Source organism: Lissotriton helveticus, chromosome 3_1, assembly GCF_964261635.1.
Source record: "Lissotriton helveticus chromosome 3_1, aLisHel1.1, whole genome shotgun sequence".
Lineage (NCBI taxonomy): Eukaryota > Metazoa > Chordata > Amphibia > Caudata > Salamandridae > Lissotriton > Lissotriton helveticus.
This window is the reverse complement of record NC_136061.1, coordinates 1,197,624,274-1,197,642,594: the sequence shown is the minus strand read 5'-3', so window position 1 is coordinate 1,197,642,594 and position 18,321 is coordinate 1,197,624,274. Positions and strand designations below refer to the sequence as shown.

The following is an 18,321-nucleotide window of genomic DNA, read 5'->3' as shown; positions in this document are numbered from 1 at the left end:
ACAAATTTCTGAACTTGAACTTGAACTTGTGCATGGAGCTGCATGCAGGGGAACACATAGTGTGCCTTCCTGTTTTTCTGCACCCCCAGTATCTGGACGGTACTGAAACAGGTTGTTGCAGGTCCACGGCGCTACCTTTCCAAGGCTCTCCGATGAGCCTTTGAGAGGCAGTGCCATGGGCCAGCCGCAACAAAACTGCCGGAAGGATTTTAACTCGTAATCTGGGAAGCAGTCTGCGGATGGCTTTGGTGGTCCTGGAGCAGGGTGGAGGTCCGCTCCAGGACCACCAAAGTCGCAATCAGGCCATTCGTTTTTTAAGCTCACGTTGAAAATAAGTAAAGGTGAAGTTAGAAGAATCTCCACAAATCCACTCTTAATGAAGGCAAGCTCAACATCACAAATGGAGTTCAGTTTCTCACACTTTAAGCAAGGAGAGTCAGGACACTGAGATTGGGACACCGCTCAAAAAGTAGTGTATTGGATTTTATTCTCCTAGCACCAAGTTCTCAGAGGTTTTGTCCAAGCATGCCAACATCTGCTTCATTCAGTAAAACATGTGGTTCAAGCTCACGTTGCTCAGCTAGTCGAAACATAGTTGGGTATCATATGCCTACCTTTGCTAGACCAACTGACACTACACTAGGGTCAGATCGCTGGTTACGGGGGAAGCAGGTAAGTGCCACAAACTGTTAAAGCTGCATTTTGAACTACTCTTTCCCTTTGCTGAGGCTGGATGACCTGTTTGCTGAACAATAGATAATACAGAGAATATGAATGATTCAGAGGAGAAAGGAGGCATTGATCATGGAAGTTACTACAGTGTGATGATGCGAGTTATTTCGACTACATGGTTGCGTAAGACTCGCGAGGCAGGCATACAAGGCTGACTTACAAAAGGCATTTGTAATACATAAAGTTGTACTTCAAGAGTACGACTTCTTCACCTAGTTCAAAATCCAATTCAGAAACCTAAAGCTGGAGATCTCTACACACATAGGTGTAGAAATTAGTAGTAAATGTAAGAAGGACAAGGGTGAGTGGTGGGACATTTGAGAAATTATCACTACACAATCGGCGGGGTAAAGGGAAATTTAAGAAGGAGCTCCGGGAGGGACATGCTAATACAAAGCTCACTCACAAAAGGGTATGACCCTATTAGTGTTAAAAGAGGCTTCAATATACTGTAGCCCAGCCCTCGAGCAACTCAAGAACCATATATGACCATTCACTGGTACTGCAGCACACTCCCACAGAAAACAATGGAATAACGTATAACACAGACAATAAGTAGGAAATAATGTAAAATACATTAATTTTTCATTTAAAAATGGATATATTGATTTAAAACTTTAAAAATGCACATAAAACTCATGCTATTGCTTAGTTTAATAATACATTTAAAACAGATTCAATACATTTTTAAGTTAGTTTAAAAAGTCTAAAAATTATTGCAAATAATTAAAAACATAACACAATCAAGTTTGTTACAATTAAATGAAAATGTTAGTGAGGGTGGGTGATTTTAATTTCAAAGTATTGTCCAAAATAATTGTTTAAATAAGTAATTAATATAATTTAATTATTTTACAATTTACTAAAAAGTTAATTTTAGGAGGTAGTTTGCTGTATATTTTTATTTAAGTGGTTCTATGTTGGTATTGTTTGCCCAAAAATATTTTACATTAAATTAGCTTTATTTAATTGTTAAATAATCAACTATAATAAGTCTCCCTATATTTTCCTATAAAGAGGTCAGGATCATCTAGGAAGGAGAAGCTATATATCACTGCCACAATTAACAAGTAGTTAAGTTGGTGTAACTAGCAGGGATACTTTATTCCTCATAATACAAGATCATATAATCACCCTTCCCACAAAGTGCTTAAATCATTTTCATTGCAGGAAAGAAAAATAAAAGCAGAATCTGGACTAAGAAATTAAACACACTAACATCAGTATTTTTTTTAGAATAATATTTTAGCATCAGTTCGATGTAAGTCATGTTAACATGTGCTAGGGCTCAGACTGTGTACTGACATGCAGAGATTCTATATTTTCTTCAAAACTAAAGCATGGGGAAAAAATATTGTACCGTAAATATCTTGCGGACCACTTTTTCATTTCAAAAAAAGATATCAGAAGAAGAATAAGCCATTTTTTGTTTTCCTTTTTTTAAGATATGGCTTTATATATGCTTTGTGACCTGCCTCTCACCTTTGCTGTTCCCTCTGGAAGCAGGCACTGTGACATCAGAACTCAACTGTATTATTGCAGTTGAGCAGCTACATCATTTCTTTATTACAGGTGACTAGAAACATCACAAGTTGCCTGTAATACGCAAATTAAAGAGGTGCTTTTAAAAAAGGATTGATAGCTCCCATGTGTTGCAAGATTACATTTTCATTTAGGAAATAATTTTTATTTAAATAATGCGTTTATTCAAAATTAAAATTTCATTTTTAACCAATTGATACAATTGTTGCAGTTTGCTATATGAGCTTTGAACATTTTTTAAGTTAATATATTAATGTCTATTTGTTGACTTTCCTTTTATGTTTTTTTTAGTGGACAAGTGCATGCCCAGACGTGGGTCCCTTGCTCACTTTGCCACTGGAACTAAGCTGCACATGACTGAATGGGCCCAATCAGGCTGAACCTGGGCTTGAGTTGCTTGGGTTCCATTTCCGAGAGAACCTTGCTTGGAAGTTTGGTCTGGACTATTCCTACTTGACGAGGATCAAGACTGATTTGCATAGAGCACTGTTTAATCTGATGTGGCATAGTGGGCAACAGAACGATGGGTTGGAACAACAACCAATTGCAAGCATTCCTCCCATCGCCTTTTGCATGTTTTTTTTTTTTAAAGACCTTTATTGTATTACAGAACTCTTACACAGCATCAGACCTACAACCCGTGGGGCCGGCTGCATCTTATTCATGTTGACATACACTTGAGAAGTACACAGCCCATATGCCGACATCCCTGGGGCACGGCGGCGTCCTGTAGCAATACGTGTAAACAGTTCTCATTTCCTAAACGGAGTTTCATTGGTCTGATTTTATATTTTGTAACATAAACAACCTTAACAAGAAGTTATCATATTCGGTCATTGGTCATAAAAGTGACAGGCGTAATCCCCAAATCCAGTTGACATTGTTCGAACAACTAAAATATGGGAGCATCGCCAAAACCCACTTAATGTTATTACCATATTCTTTCACAGTCCGACAGATCAAATTATCAATCAGGAATTAGAAATCGACATTCATCCCGCCCACCCTCCTCTCGCCTTCTCATCCTACCCCTGTTAAGCCCCTGGTCCCTTCCACAGTCCCTGCATTATCCTGTTCCCATGTCCTCCTCCCCTTCTTCATCTGATGTTAATGCGTCATCTTCCTCCAGTGGCTCGCATATGTCTCCCCGGTACCCGTTCCATTGAGACCATAACTTATTCCATTTCCGTGGGCAAGCCCTGACGGTGTATACTGACCTCTCTATTATCATGGCCCTGTCCATGTTCGTGCACCACTGTGTCAATGTGGGGGTATCTACCGCTCCCCATTTTTGTGCTATGTCACGTTTCGCTATGATCATTCCTATCGTGGCCCATTGCTGACCGTACCTGGAAAGATCATTGAGTCCCCATATATTTAGCAAGCATGTCCGAGGTTCAGGGACCAAGGATACCCCCAACGTTTGTGACATGGTACGTGTTATTTGCCTCCAAAATTCGTGTATTCGAGGGCATTCCCAGAGCGTGTGGAATAGTGTTCCCACTTCTCCGCATCCACGAAGGCAGTACGGGTGTTGAGCCCTCTGTATTGTGTGCAGCATCTTCCTCGTGTAATACACCCTGTGTAGAATTTTAAGCTGAACAAGCCTCAATTTGGATGATATGCCCACCTCTTTAGGTGATGCTAGCGCTGCATTCCATTCGGACTCATCCATTTCTCCTATGTCCTCCCCCCACTTGTCTCTCAGTTTTACTGTCGGGTCTGGTAGATTATTCAGTAATTTACGATAGGTAAGTGACGTCGCCTTGTCTGGCATGTAGTCTGTAAGAAGACGATCTCCCATGGGGGAGGCGTCTGGGAGCGGAGTGCCATTCGGAATGACTGTTAATAGAGCGTGCCGCACTTGTATATAGCGGTACAGCTCCGTTTGTCCCATCCCATACCGTTGTCTTAGTTGGTCAAAGGGCAGCACTGTGTCCCTTTCCCATAAATCTCCTATAGTGGATATCCCGATGTTATCCCAGGACCTGAACCCCTTACTGCGTCGCAGATTGCCCAGTGCCCTCGTATCCCATAATGGGGTGAGTTTAGTGAGTTTCCCTTTCCATCCCAGTCTTGCCTGTGCCGTGTGCCATAATGTTACAGTAAGTTTCGTTGGTCCCGTGAATGTGTGTGTTTTCCGCCTATCGTAAAGGGGCGCCAGCATGTTGTTTGTGCCCAATTGCATCCTGTCCGCCCTGTAGGCCGGGTCATCCTGTGGTGCATGGAGCCATTAATTAATGGGTTTCAGTTGGGCAGCCCAGTAGTACAGCTGCAGGTTCGGTAGCGCGATCCCGCCATCGTACCATCCCCTGTGCAGTTTCGCTTGTGCAATGCGTGCCGGTCGATTGTTCCACATGAGGCCAGCCATCAGCGCAGATACCCGCCTGAAATAACCCGGTGCCACAGGGTATGGCGTATTTTTTAGGATATACAAAAACCGGGGCAGGGACATCATTTTATAGAGTGCTGCCCTACCTAACAACGTCAGCGGCAGCGCCGCCCAGAATTTAACATCCTGCTTCAGACGCTCCAGTGGCGGTGCCAGGTTTTTCCGGAAAAACTCATCTGCATCGTTAGTGACATGAACCCCCAGATACCGGAATGAGGACCCTGCCATCCCGAGGGGGCATTCCTCGCACAGTGTGGGAGCCGGGCCATGCAGGACATATATCTCCGACTTTGCCCAGTTGAGAGTGTATCCTGATATTCTACCCTGTTCATCGCACAGCGTCAGTAATGCTGGTATACTGCTCTCTGGTTCCGACAGGTACACCAGCATATCGTCCGCGTATAGTGACACGCGGTCCTCCCATCCTTCTGCCCAGGTGATCCCTTTTAATAATGGGGTGGAGCGTATCAGAGTCGCCAATGGCTCCAATGCAATCGCAAAGAGCAGCGGTGAGAGCGGGCAACCCTGTTGGGTCCCTCGCTTTAGCTGGAATGGTCGAGAAAGATGTCCGTATGCCACCACTTGCGCTATAGGTTTAGTATACAGTAGCCGGACCCATGCGATGAATTTTGGGCCAAATCCCATGTGTACCAGGACCTCGAATAGGTATTGCCACTCCACTATATCGAATGCCATCTTTGCGTCAAGGGCAAGTATGACCGCCGGGTCCCGCAGTGAGGTTGCCCTGGCTAACACTCCATGTGCCCTGCGTAGGTTGAGGGCAGTACTTCTGTGCGGCATGAAATCTGATTGATCAGGGTGTATAAGTTGGGGAAGGTGCGCTATCAGCCGGGTGGCGAGAAGTTTAGCCAAGATTTTAACCTCGGCGTTTAGAAGGGAGATAGGGCGATACGATGAGCATTCCTCCTGAGGTTTTCCGGGCTTGGGGATCGCAGCAATAGTTGCCGTCCGTTGGTCTAACGGAAGTTCAGTCCTGTCCAGACTGTCCGTATACATAGCCAGTAAGGGCCCACTAAGTCCCTCTGACGCGGCCTGGTACCATTCTATCGGTATACCATTTGGTCCAGAGGCCTTACCCGGTTTCAGTGCTTGTATTGCTCTCTGAATTTCTTCCTCCGTGAGGTCTGCCTCCAGTTCCGCAATCGCTTCCGGTGTCAGTGCCCGAACAGGGATACCACCCAGTGAGGCACGCGCCATCTCTGCCGTCACTTCAGTAATCGGAGTATACACCCCCTGAAAATATCGCGCTAAGATCTCAACTATCTCTTCAGGGCTTGTGTGTTCCGTCCCCTGCTCATCACAAATCCGTTGTATTCCCTTGGTACTACCTCCCCTCTTATCTAGCCAGGCCAACATTTTCCCTGCCTTATCTCCTATGTCATCGATTTTATGTGTCGTCTCTGTTATCTGATGGACTGCCTGCTGCCTCACGTGTTCCCTATACTGTTGTAGCCTCAGGACCATGTCATGGGTCGTGTCAGGTGTAGGGTCCGTCTCGTGTGCCTCCGTTGCGTCATGTAGGGATAGCTCCAACTCCGCCAGTTTTCTCTGCCGCTCTCTTTTGTGTCTCGTTATGGATGCTATCGCCTGTCCCCGCAACACCGTCTTATATGCCTCCCACAAGAGAGCGGAGGAACGCACCGAGTCAGAGTTCTCTGCAAAGTAATGGGAAGTCGTCAGTTTAAGTGCTTTTCTCACCTTGGGAATTTTAAGGTATGTGGCGTGTATTGGGTAAATCCTTTTGCGTGACTTTTCTTGCGTGGAGACCTGAAGCGTGATCGGTGAGTGATCTGATATCCCCCTAGGGTGTATGTCAACAGTATCTACCAGCTGTAGCCCTCCACCCAGCGCTAAAAAGTAATCAATCCGTGATAAGCTACCATGCACCGTGGAGTGGTATGTGTATTGCCTCGCAGTAGGATGTGCATGTCTCCAAATGTCAACTAAGCCCATCGCAGTCAGGAATCTCTGAAACCGGGAGGGACCCCCTTTCTGGGGCAACTCCGGAAATCTATCTAGCCGGGTGTCCACCGTGGCATTGAAGTCCCCTCCCAGTATTATGTCCCCCTCAGGTAGTCCCAGCAAAAATTCCCCTAGTGCAGGTAACATCACCGAGTGCAACGCCAGGGGGATGTAAACTGATACCACATTCAGGAGCCTCCCCTCCCATTGGCCCTGTATTGCTGCGAAGCATCCCTGTGTGTCCACTTTAGTGCTAATGATAATAAACTGTGTTGATTTCTTGACTAATATGCCCGTGCCCCTTGAACCTGTGGTAAACTCCGAGTGTACCGCCATTTTATACCCTTTTCTGTCTAAGGCCTTTGTCGCCTCCCCTGTGAGGTGTGTTTCTTGGAGAAGCATCATAGCCGGCCCCTGCCTTTTCACCGCATGCATCACCAATCCCCTCTTTATCTTATCTCCCAATCCCCTTACATTCCACGTCATAAGCCGGAGAGGGTCTATCCGCGAGCTCCCCAGTCTCCCCTCAGGTGTATGGGTATGACAGTCGTGTGCCGTCGAACCTGCGTCTAATGTAGTGAAAACTGGATCTGAATCTTGGGGTGTACCTGCCTTCAGCGCGTCTCATATTATGCATTGTCAACATTTCGGTATAAGACCTTATTTGAGTAACTTCTAAAACTTTCAAACAAACCCCCTCCACTGCCCCCCTCCCTGCCTCCCTGCTTATCGGGCTTTTAACCGCCCGCCTCCCCAACATAGCAGAGTGCCTAACCCAACCCTTCAACAGTTACTTGCACGCTGGGGTGGAGTGTCCTCTGGAGCAGGCGACCACCCTGCTCTCCTTTGTGCCCCCCAGGTCAGCGCCCAGGAGCGTCCATCCAGCAGTGGTCCTGTGGCATATAAAACTTCTAGGAACATCGGGATCTCAGGATTCTACACCCCCTTCCGCTCCCAAGGAGCCCTGCGTTGGAGACCCGGGCTGCCCACTTCATTCTGACCTCTGCGATCTCGCCTGGCTGTCCCCACGGTGGTCTCTTGTGTCGTCGGGAGGCCGGCGGGGGTGTCCTGCAGTCCTCCAACCCTCCAGCCAAACTTGTGCCGCTTCCGGTGTGTCAAAAAACCAGACCTTGTTGTCCGCCACAACCCTTAGCCGCGCCGGGAAAAGCATAGAGTAGGATAGTTCTTTAGCTCTCAGCTCCTTTTTAACTTCCAGGAAAGTTCTCCTCCATCGCACTACTTCTGCTGTGTAGTCCGGGAAGAAGGCCAAAGTGGAATTTTGGATTTGGACGGCCGGGGACGCTCTCGCCGCCTGCAGAATTGTGTCACGGTCTCGGAAATTAAAGAGTCTCGCAAGGATCAGTCTCGGTGGGGCTCCAGGCTTTGGTTGTCCTCCTAGCACTCTATGAGCCCTTTCCACCGAGAAGAAGTGCAAAAGTCCCTTGGGTTTGAGGTGCGTCATAATCAGTTCTTCTACGTAGAGGTCCATGGCCCCTTTACCTTCTGACTCCGGCACTCCCAATATTCGGACGTTGTTTCTCCTCGAGCGCCCTTCCTGATCGTCCATCTTGTCTCGTAAGAATTTGTTTTCAGCTACCATCTTGTCCATCGCCACCTGTAGTTCCGACACATCTTCCACCAGGGACTTCGTTACCACCTCCACCTGCTTCACTCGTTCATTCATTTTCTGAAAGTCTGCTCTGATCAGCGTGACTTCCGTGGCGGTGGTACCCACTGTAGCTTGAACTTGAGCCAGAGCATGCATGACATCTTCCAGCGTCGCTTTTTTCGTTCCGTCCCCGTCCGGTGTCTTCCCCGGCGGGGTCCGAAGTTCCGTTTGGGGATGGTTGTTTCGATCGTAGGCAAACTTGTCGAGCTTGGCCTGCGTTGTGTTGTGTTTAGAGCCCCTGCCCGCCATGGTTTCCCCTGGGCCTGCCGCGATCTCATGCTGTGCGGTTACCGGTTCCCGAAGGCTACCTTGCGGCCCGCCTTGTCTCTTTTTCAATCGCAACCTCCGGGTCACCTGATATCCCCCTGTAGCCAGCGCTAGACGTGGTGTGTCAAGGCTCCGTGTGACCTTAGCAATCCATACAGTGATTGGTCCTCAAGACGAGTCGTAGGTAGGTGGCAGTGATGTCCAATCCACTTTACCCCTTTTCGGAGCCTTGTGCGGGGGAGAAGGGCGAGGAAGAGGGGCGCGGCCCCAGAGTTCGACCAGAATTATCCTTCCGTTGAGTCTCTGTCCGCAGCCGCAGGTGCCGCTCTCGATGTCCCCTCCGCCCCTGCCCTATCTTCCACCTCCTCACAGCGCGGCGCTGTTTGCCGGGTTCTAGGCCTATCTTGTTGGCCTAGTCAGCCCGTTGCTAGTGCCTCTTCAATAGGCACCCTGCTGTCCAGTGCGGATGTGTGCCCCTGGTGCGTTCCGGCACTTCCGTGCTTCAGGCAGACCAGGTACGGCTGGGGTCGGGTGGTAGAGTTTCCCCTCTGCGTTAGCAAGTCTGGTGCGGGGGCGTCCCTCTCGGATATCGCCTACACCTGACGTGCATTGGGTTCTCTCCCTTTGTCTGGTGCCAGGGCGTCGCCGGCCCTCCCGAGGTCTTCCTCGTGTCTGGTCTCCAGGGACACTCGGCAGGTGAAGGGCCAACCGCCGTCTCGCTCCCCTGTACGGCTGGTCGGTCTTCCGCTGGATTCTCTCCGGCACTCGGCTTGCGACACGCAGCTCCCCGTCTGCGATCTCTGTGTCCTACAGCCGGTCCGCCGACTCTGCGCTGCTTACCGGACCTCCGTCAATGTCCGCCTTCACCGGCGGTCCGCCGCCCGGCCATTCGACGTGTTCGCTGCCCTCTGCGACTGGATTAGTCCGCGGTTTCACTTTCCGCGCTGACTTCCGGTGCCGCTGTCCCGGTGTACCGCTACTTTCCCCCAGGCCGGCTCCTGTAGGACAGTCCGGTGTCTGCGGCTGCTGGCAGGCCCTCCTCCTCAGAGCTCCACTTCAAGTGTTCCCGATGCCCTACGGCTCTCAAAACTTCACCGCCTGGCAACGCTCGGTCCCCGACCCGGGACGCCCGGTCGGAGTGAAATTTGGTCGGATAATTTTACCGGATTGACGTGGGACGCCGCCTTACTCCAGGAGCTCCTCCGTTAAGCGGCCGCCATGATCGGCTGCTAGCCACGCCCCGCCTTTTGCATGTTTATTAACATACAGCCAGATGGTCTGTCTTCTTTTACCAATATTAATCCAACAGAAGTTGTTATGTTACCGTAAAGTGACGTAACGTAACGTATTTTGTTATGGATACGTTGTTTTCCTTTATTGCCGTGCTAGGTAAAAAAAAAACTTGGGGAAAATAGGAAGCGTCCGAGGTCTGGAAAAAAGGCCAGTTTATCCATTAAGTACATACTAAGGGGCTGAAACATATTGATCAACACAAGGCAGTGACAGAGGAAGCATAATACTTACCTAATACCCCAATCTTTCTTCTGTTTTTAACCCTTATAGAGCAGATGTAAGATCTGCTCTATAAGGTTTAAAAACAGCAGATGTAACTAAATAAATAAACTAAATGCTTCTTATCTTAAAACAACTTTTAAACCTGTTCATGACTTTCCACCTTTTACTATAATCTTCGGAAATTCAAAAAAACTAAAATACATAGAGTATTAGCCATTTACTCTGTATCTGTCCATGATTGCCGAAAGTGAGATGCTTTTCCATTCCACCCTTTATTTTCATTAAACAGCACCTACAAAGTGGCTGATACAGTCACGTTGTAGCTGAGGGTGCATCACATGACCTTTGAACCATCAGTAGCTCTGAACACTTTCCCATATTCAGATAGTGGAATTTATGGTAAATAAAAACATATTTCAGATTACCTTTTGGAGAACGGTGCCCAGTTCTGGAGGCTCACAGGTCCACGTACGAGTAGCTCAAGTCCAGATGTTTTGTTTACATTCTGCGACTTAAAGCCCCGTTTATCACATATTTTAAAACAGTCCTGGAATTAAATGCAAAACCTTGACTCAGTGGCGTAATGAAAGTTTAAAGGGACCCCTGCAATGTATATGGAGCCCCCCCCCCCTGCTCCGGATTTAATCCGGAGCACTCAGGCCTGAGTACTGTGCTGATGGGCCCCTCTGCAGCTCGGGGCGCCCCCCGCTCTGCGGGCATTCGGGGGCCTGTGGTACGTCCCTACCATGACTCAATGAGGTACTCCTTCATTGTCCCGGGAAACTTGAGTACTCTGAGAGGAAGGGCATGGATAACATGCTTTTGCACAGCCCTCTAGTTCACAAAGTATAATGACGTATTCATCGCCACAAATCTGAATTGTACATTTTTTAAGGCATTGTTTAGTATGCAACTGGTACTCGGAGACACTTTCCAAGTTTTTCATACTTAATTAATTAACAAGAAACTCTCACACTTCCTTTCCACAATGTGTAAAAGCAGATTCCTTGACATTACACTTACATCCATGACACTTACATGCCCCATATGGTTGTAAGTGAACTTGTAAAAAAGAAATTTCACAGAATACCATTACCGAGAAACTATTGCACCAGAACTGTTTAATGTATATTTCAAGATGATATCTAGCAGTATGCACTATTTTTGGGAGTAGATCCTGCTTAAATGGGAAAGCTCTTGAATCACTGGAATTTATTCAGGAACAAACCTGGGTATGAGATTCACCCAGCCTTTATCCTAGTGCTGACGCCCCCCATGTTTGAGGCAGGAAGTGTAAAGTATTTTGAGACTGCGGAACCCCATTTACAGAAGAACATAAATGTTACGTACCATGATGGTACCAACCCAGTAAAACAAGCTGTACATCAAAGGCCATCAGATCTATAAATCCTAACACTTAGGCATTTCATGGATACAGTCCTGTATTTGTGCCAGTGGTTTCAGGTGGTGGGCACCACCACAAATCTTTGGGAACTGGGACCAAGTTTCATGGTCAGACTTCAAACGAGTTCAAGAGAGTGAAAGGCTGACCAGGGACACAAGGGTTAAAGAAAAACAGCGCAACAGCAACATATGGAGAAGGTAGGGAAGAAAGAGTACCTACAAGAGTGAGATAAAGAAACAGGAAATGTAGGGTGGTGGAGGAAAGAGCAACCAGAGCTGGGCTGTCTCGAAAGATGTTAGAGCCATAAACTTCATTTTTATTCATTTTACAATTTAAGCATCGGAAAGATTGCACATACAGGACTATTTCAAAAGAGTAATCAACTGTATTCCTGGAAGGTCAAACGAACTGATGTCCTGCTCCAATTAGCAGGTGCCAGACTTTTTCTGCTTTGGCTCAGAGTATTTTCAGAACACGCCTTGTACGACCCAATGAAAATACAGCAGAACATAATGCACAACTGGTCTACTAATGAGATGTGTTGGAATTTCTGCAGGTCACAACAGACCATGGATCAGTGCCAAAACAGAGAGACTCAAATGAAAACAAGCAGCTTTCACTCCAGAAAGGTGACTGGAAGGCTAGTAGAACTGGCGTGTGACTGACTCTTCTCGAGTCCTACCACACTGCAGAGGACCATTGCTCCCTCCATCTAGGCCATGGGTACTCACAAACTTTCTCTCGGGTGCCAAATTTACAGTGTAGTTTGTGGCCAAGGGCCGCACTGGTGGGGGCAGAGTCAGTGGGGAGGGGGGCGGGGCTAGAGCAAAAGAAAAAACTGTGACCATGAGGTTGAACACAGGCCCCTGCAGCAGATGCCTTCATCCACTGAGCCACCAGAGCCGGCATACACACACATCTGTCTTCTCTCTCTCTGTCTCCCTCCCTCTCTCTCAATCTCTCCCTCCCTCTCTGTATCTCTCCCTGCCCCTCTCTCTCTGTCTCCCTCCCTCTCTCCCTCTCTGTCTCCCTCTCTGTCTCCCTCTGTCTCACTCTCTCTGTCTGTCTCCCTCTCTCTCTCTCCCTCCCTCTCTCTCCCTGTCTTCCTCCCCCTCTCTCTCTCCCTCCCTCTCTCTGTCTCCCTCCCTCTGTCTCTCCCTGACTCCCTACCTCTGTCTCCCTCTCTCTCTCTGTCTCCCTCTCTCTCTGTCTCCCTCTCTCTCTGTCTCCCTCCCTCACCCTCCATCTGTCTCCCTCCCTCCCTCTGTCTCCCTCTCCCTCCCCGTCTTCCTCTCAATCTCTCTGCCTCAGTCTCTGTCTGTCCCTGTCTCTGTCTGTTCCTGTATCTGTCTCCCTCCCTCTGTTTCCCTTTCCGTCTCTATGTCTGTCTCTGCCTCTATCTGTCTGCCCCTGTCCCCGTCTCTGCCTCTATCTGTCTCTGTCTGTCCCTGTCTCTGTCTGTCTCTGCCTCTATCTGTCTCTGCCTCTATCTGCCCCTGTCTCTCTCTATGTCTCTGTCTTTTTCTCTGTCTCTAACTCTGTCTGTCTGTCTGTCTCTACCGCTATCTGTCTCTGCCTCCGTCAGTCTGTCCCTGTCTCTGCCTCTATCTAGCTCTGTCTGCCCCTGTCTCTATCTGTCTCTGCCTCTATCTGGCTCTGCCTCTGTATGTCTCTGCCTCTATATGTCTCTGCCTCTATATGTATCTATCTTTGCCTCTATCTGTCTCTCTCTCTATCTGTCAGTCTGTCCCTGTCTATCTCTGTCTCTATCTGTCTAAGTTTCTGTCTCTGTCTGTCTCTGTGCCTCGGGCAGTGCACATGTACTGTGCCTCCACGTCCCCGTCACCAGCTCAGAGACAGACCCCCCACTCTCCTCTCTTCCTGTGTAATGTAAAAGCCAGCTCGTTTTCTCTCTGAATTTTCTGCTTCCCGGGGTTTGTGTCCCACCACTGGGCCTGGGGTCACATCTGTCGCTGGCTTTAATTCTGACTCTCACCCAGAGCTGTTAGATCAAAGCCCCACTTTGGCGCCAGTCAACCGTCCGTGCAGGTATGCATGCATCAATTATATATAGCGCCAACAGTCCCAGCTGCCCTCTGTCACCTCACCCGGCTCTCACTCCCTGATGCCTCCGTCACCTCACCGCCTCCCACACCCTGCTGCCCTCCGTCACCTCAATAGGCTCTCTCTCCCTGCTGCCCTCCGTCACCTCAACCGGCTCCCTCTCCCTGCTGCCCTCCGTCACCTCACCCGGCTCTCTCTCCCTGCTGCCCTCTGTCACCTCACCCGGCTCTCACTCCCTGCTGCCCTCCGTCACCTCACCCGGCTCTCTCTCCCTGCTGCCCTCCATCACCTCACCCGGCTCTCTCTCCCTGCTACCCTCTGTCACCTCACCCGGCTCTCACACCCTGCTGTCCTCTGTCACCCTCTGTCACCTCACCTCGCATGTGTGGCAGCCAGGGCTGAGACAGCGTCCCAGGCACACACACAGCCGCACCCGAGTACTTCACAGGTGTTTAAAAGACCATTTACTTGTTAATGAGGCTTTGTTGTATTTCACCTCTTAGCGCCCCTGCATCTCCACTCTGACTATCGCTGGAATTGCCCGGCCCCCATATAGAGCAGTCTCTCGTAGTCTGTGCTGCTGCAACCAGCGGTGTTTGCTGACCCTTTAAAAAAACAAAAAACACAGGTACGATATCTTCTAGGTCCGCGGGTCGCCAAGGAAGGCTTGCGTATGAGTACCCATGATCTAGGCCATTATGGCTCTGATTTTTATCTTTTTCTCCCGATCAAAAATCTAATGAAAAGCATAAATTACTTAGTAGAAATGGGATTTTTGATAGGCTGGAGCATGCGCCACAGCCAGGCAGAAACCAACACTCTAGTCAGGATAAGAGAGTTACACTCTTAAAATAACCCCTGCTCACCCCCTTGGTAGCTTGGCACAAACAGTCAGGCTTATCTTAGAGGCAGTGTGTAAAGCATTTGCACATATCGAACAGTAATACAGTGTAAGTACTCCAAAAGGGCACCACACCAGTTGAGAAAAAAATATCCAATATGTTTATATACTTAAAACAAGACCTAAAACGATAAAAAAAAGTCCACTATATAGTACTTGAAAATCTTCAGTTATCAAAATATGCTTGAAAAACAGTTCCTTGATATCGATAGCTCCGTCCGGGGCTATCACGGTGCCGTGAACAAACAAATCCAAACAGTTCTGGCTGACCGAGGCGTTGTGGACCAGCTACGGTGTCGGGAAGACCTGCAAACAGTACCTGTTAGAAATGCAGGGCGTCGGTGACCTTTCGTTGAGCTTCCGAAAGCACGGCGTCCGATATGGAGGTTGGTGCAGGAGTAGATGGGGCCCTTGAAGTCACACACGTTGCAGATCGAACTCCTCTCTGGTGTAGTCAGGAGCAGTGGCGTCAGCAGGCGTCGGGTGCTGCGGTGGAAAGTGCAGCGGTGTGGCATGCGGTGCCCTCAGGTCACGGTTCGAGCAGCGGCTTTATGGTGTCGTTGACGGTGAGACCAGGCTCGCGGTGCGAAGTGATACAGTGCTTGTCGTGGTGCTGGCAGGTAACGGCGCAAGCAGCGTCATCGTCGTTGCTGAAGCACTGTTGTCAGCTGACGAACTGGAGTCAATAGCGCCCGTGTCAGTAGGCCAAGGCTGCGGTGCGGGATGAAGGCGGTGCATCGTGTAACTTTACGAGCGGGGCCCTCGAACCACGGTGCAAGCAGCAGCGTTGATTTCGGCGTATAGCGGCATCATTGGGGATACCAAGGCATCGCCATGAAGCAAGACCGTGCAGAGTGCTGTGCCCACAGGTCGCGGTGCGAGCTGCGGCTCGGTGGTGGCATCAGCAGGCGTCGTCGATGAGACCAGGGTCGCAGTGTGGTGTTGCGGCGGTGCCCTCTGCAGTGCCTTCAGGACACGGAGTCGACAGCGTCGTCGTCGACGGCCTCGGGTTGCTTTTTCCGTCTGTTGCAGCACAAAACACACAGTCCCCAGTGTTGAGGGCAGAAGCGCTTACAGTCTTTGCTGTTCCTGAGACTTCTTGAACAGAGCCAAACTCCACCTCAAGCCCTTGGAGAAACTCCCAAAAGTAGATTGCAGAAAGGTCAGTCCAGTCCTTTCACTGCCCAAGACAGAAGCAGCCACAGCAGGCCAACACAGCAAAGTAGTAGTTCCTCCTCACATCTTTTCCAGCTCTTCTTCTTGGCAGTCTTCTTGGTCCAAAAGAGTTCTAAAGTTCTGGGGTCTGGGCCCCAATATTTATACCACAAAAACCTTTGTTCTCTGAAGGCAGAGAGTGTCTATACCCAGCCCAAACCAGTTCTGTCCTCTCTAGTGCAGCTTCCTGGCAGGAGGTGGAGACAGCATTGTCCAAGGCAGACAGAACCTATTCAGGTGCAAGGGAAATCTCCTCCCACCACTCTAAATGCAGACTGGGCCTGTTCAGGTGCTAGTGAAAACTCCTCCCACTACTCTAAATGCTGCCCAGGTCTATTCAGCCCAGCCCTGACTCATTCAGGAAAGGCAGAAAACACATCAACCCCCCGGTGGCCGTCTGAGAGGATGCACCTCCCCAACCCTTGTCACTCCAAAGCTAGACAGTCAATACACATCCTAGCAGAGGCACACAGGATAGCTAAGCAAGAAAATACCTACTTTCTAAAAGTGGTATTTTCAAACACAGAATATAAAAATCCCCTTTACTAAAAGATGCATCTTTAGATTCTGAGTTCCAGCATACTAAACTTTATTTTTCTATCTGGTCCCAGTGGGAAGTTATATTTATAAGATGTTATAAATTAACTCCCATGCTTTCCTATGGGCCAGATAGCCTTTTAATAGTGAAAAATGAAATTGGAAGTATTTCACTATCAGGACATGCCACACACATCAGGGCATGTCCTACCTTTCACATACACTTCACCCTGCCCACAGGGGTACCTAGAGCCTACCTTAGGGGTGACTTACATGTAAGAAAAGGGAAATGTAGGGCCTGGCAAGTGGTTGCACTTGCCAAGTCGACATGGCAGTTACAAACTGTGCGTAGACTCTGCAGTGGCAGGTCTGAGCTACCTTTTCAGGGCTACTCATGTGGGTGGCACAATCAGTGCTGCAGGGCCACCAGTAGCATTTGATTTACAGGCCCAGGCATGCTCAGTTCACTTTACTAGGGACTGACAAATAAATCAAATATGCCAATCATGGAAACACCAATCCATAACACAATTTACACAGAGAGCATTTGCAGTTTAGCACTGATCAGCAGTGGTAAAGTGCACAGAGTCCTAAAACCAAAAACAGCAGGTCAGGAAAAAATAGGAGGAAGAAACAAAAAGCTAAAAGTTTGGGGATAACCCTGCAAAAAGGGCCATTTCCAACAGTACTGCTCTTGAACAAAAACAGCTGAGACTGCAAAGTGTGGTTTCAAGCAATCAGTTAAAGGAAACGCATATTACACGATTTGTCTTGAAATTAGGTTACAAAGAGGGATTTAGTAATAAAAATAGTAAGCATACCACAAAAACAATCTAATTTAGACACATATTATTTACTCTCACACTCTTAAGCATAAGGTGCAACACATTTAAGCCCTTAGTACAATATTGTATATAATAGGAATTAATGAGTACACTATAAAAATATGCATACTTACCAAAACCTTGTTTATCCATTAGATCTTTGCTAAAATCCATATAGATGAGTCCCTCGTAAACCTAGACACAGAACACAGCTTAATTTACAGCTTGCAATTGAGGACTAGAAGTGCACTTGACAAAATCACGTTTTTCTCATTCATGTACTATCATAATTTTGGAAAGGGGTACATCTTCTAGCTTATTAAACACAGTCTGGTTAGGTTACATCACATTTCTAAGTGAGTCTCTGCTTAACCTCTGGTAGCTACAGCTACAGCACAAGAAGCAGGCGATTGCCGAGAGAGACATTTGTGTTACGTAAAAGCAGTACCAAGCGACATTAAAATTAGGGACACAACAGCATATACTTCCAAAAACAATTGGGAAAAGTCAAGAAACATATAATAAGCAAAAACAAAGCTACAAATAGTTACATTGATCAGGTGAACCCAAGAGATTATTTTAAAAAACGTTTTAGGGTACAATGTGTCAAGAAAAGGAAATGTTTAATGAAAGTCAATGTTTGCAGTAGACCAAGATTTCACGGAGCATCAGGCCTATAATGCCTCCCAGGTTACACATAATCTTTCAGCGAGGAAAGACAGGACGCTGAAGCTGGCGAGGTGTCCTCGATGCCAAATACATTGTTGTCAAGCTCTCTTTGGGGGCCTTCAGTTTTGGCAACAAAACCACAGTTTGACATCTGTATTGTCACATTTTTACCTTGTAAAATCTTCCATTGATCTAAGGCTGATTGATGGAACCGGTCAGGGCTTCACAAGCCCTAAAAAGGTACAAGCAGGACAAAGCTGGAAATCTGGCTTTTCAAGGGTGCCCCTTCCCTGGACCAACCTCAGACCCAGACTAAATCTCTACTGTGTCTTGTCAAAGTCATTTCTAGTCCCTCTTACGGACTTCAGGGAAGGCCTCTGGGTATCAAGTCTCTTTTCAGCCAAGGCTCCCTAAAGGCCTATTGCAGATAGCTCAAACCTAGTCAGCTGAAACGTCTACAGTATATGGACCCCTTCTTCTTTGTTTATCCCTGTAGCAACAGGAGGGCAACCAAATAACCCTTGGTGAAGAGTTGTTATATCCGAGTGTCAGCAGGAGTCAGGAGTCCTTCAATTATCTTTCCTCAGACAGAATCTTATGCTGCTT

At 48.0% G+C, this 18,321-nt stretch overlaps 1 protein-coding gene across 1 annotated transcript in view; it reads right to left on the bottom strand.

The window, feature by feature from the left end:
- Nucleotides 1-18,321, bottom strand: part of LOC144823367 (uncharacterized) — an 888,205-nt gene that overhangs the window by 62,737 nt on the left and 807,147 nt on the right. The window contains exon 17 of the mRNA XM_078681837.1: nucleotides 17,181-17,241. Coding sequence (XP_078537963.1) covers nucleotides 17,181-17,241 — 61 coding nt within the window. The remainder of the gene's footprint in view (nucleotides 1-17,180; nucleotides 17,242-18,321) is intronic.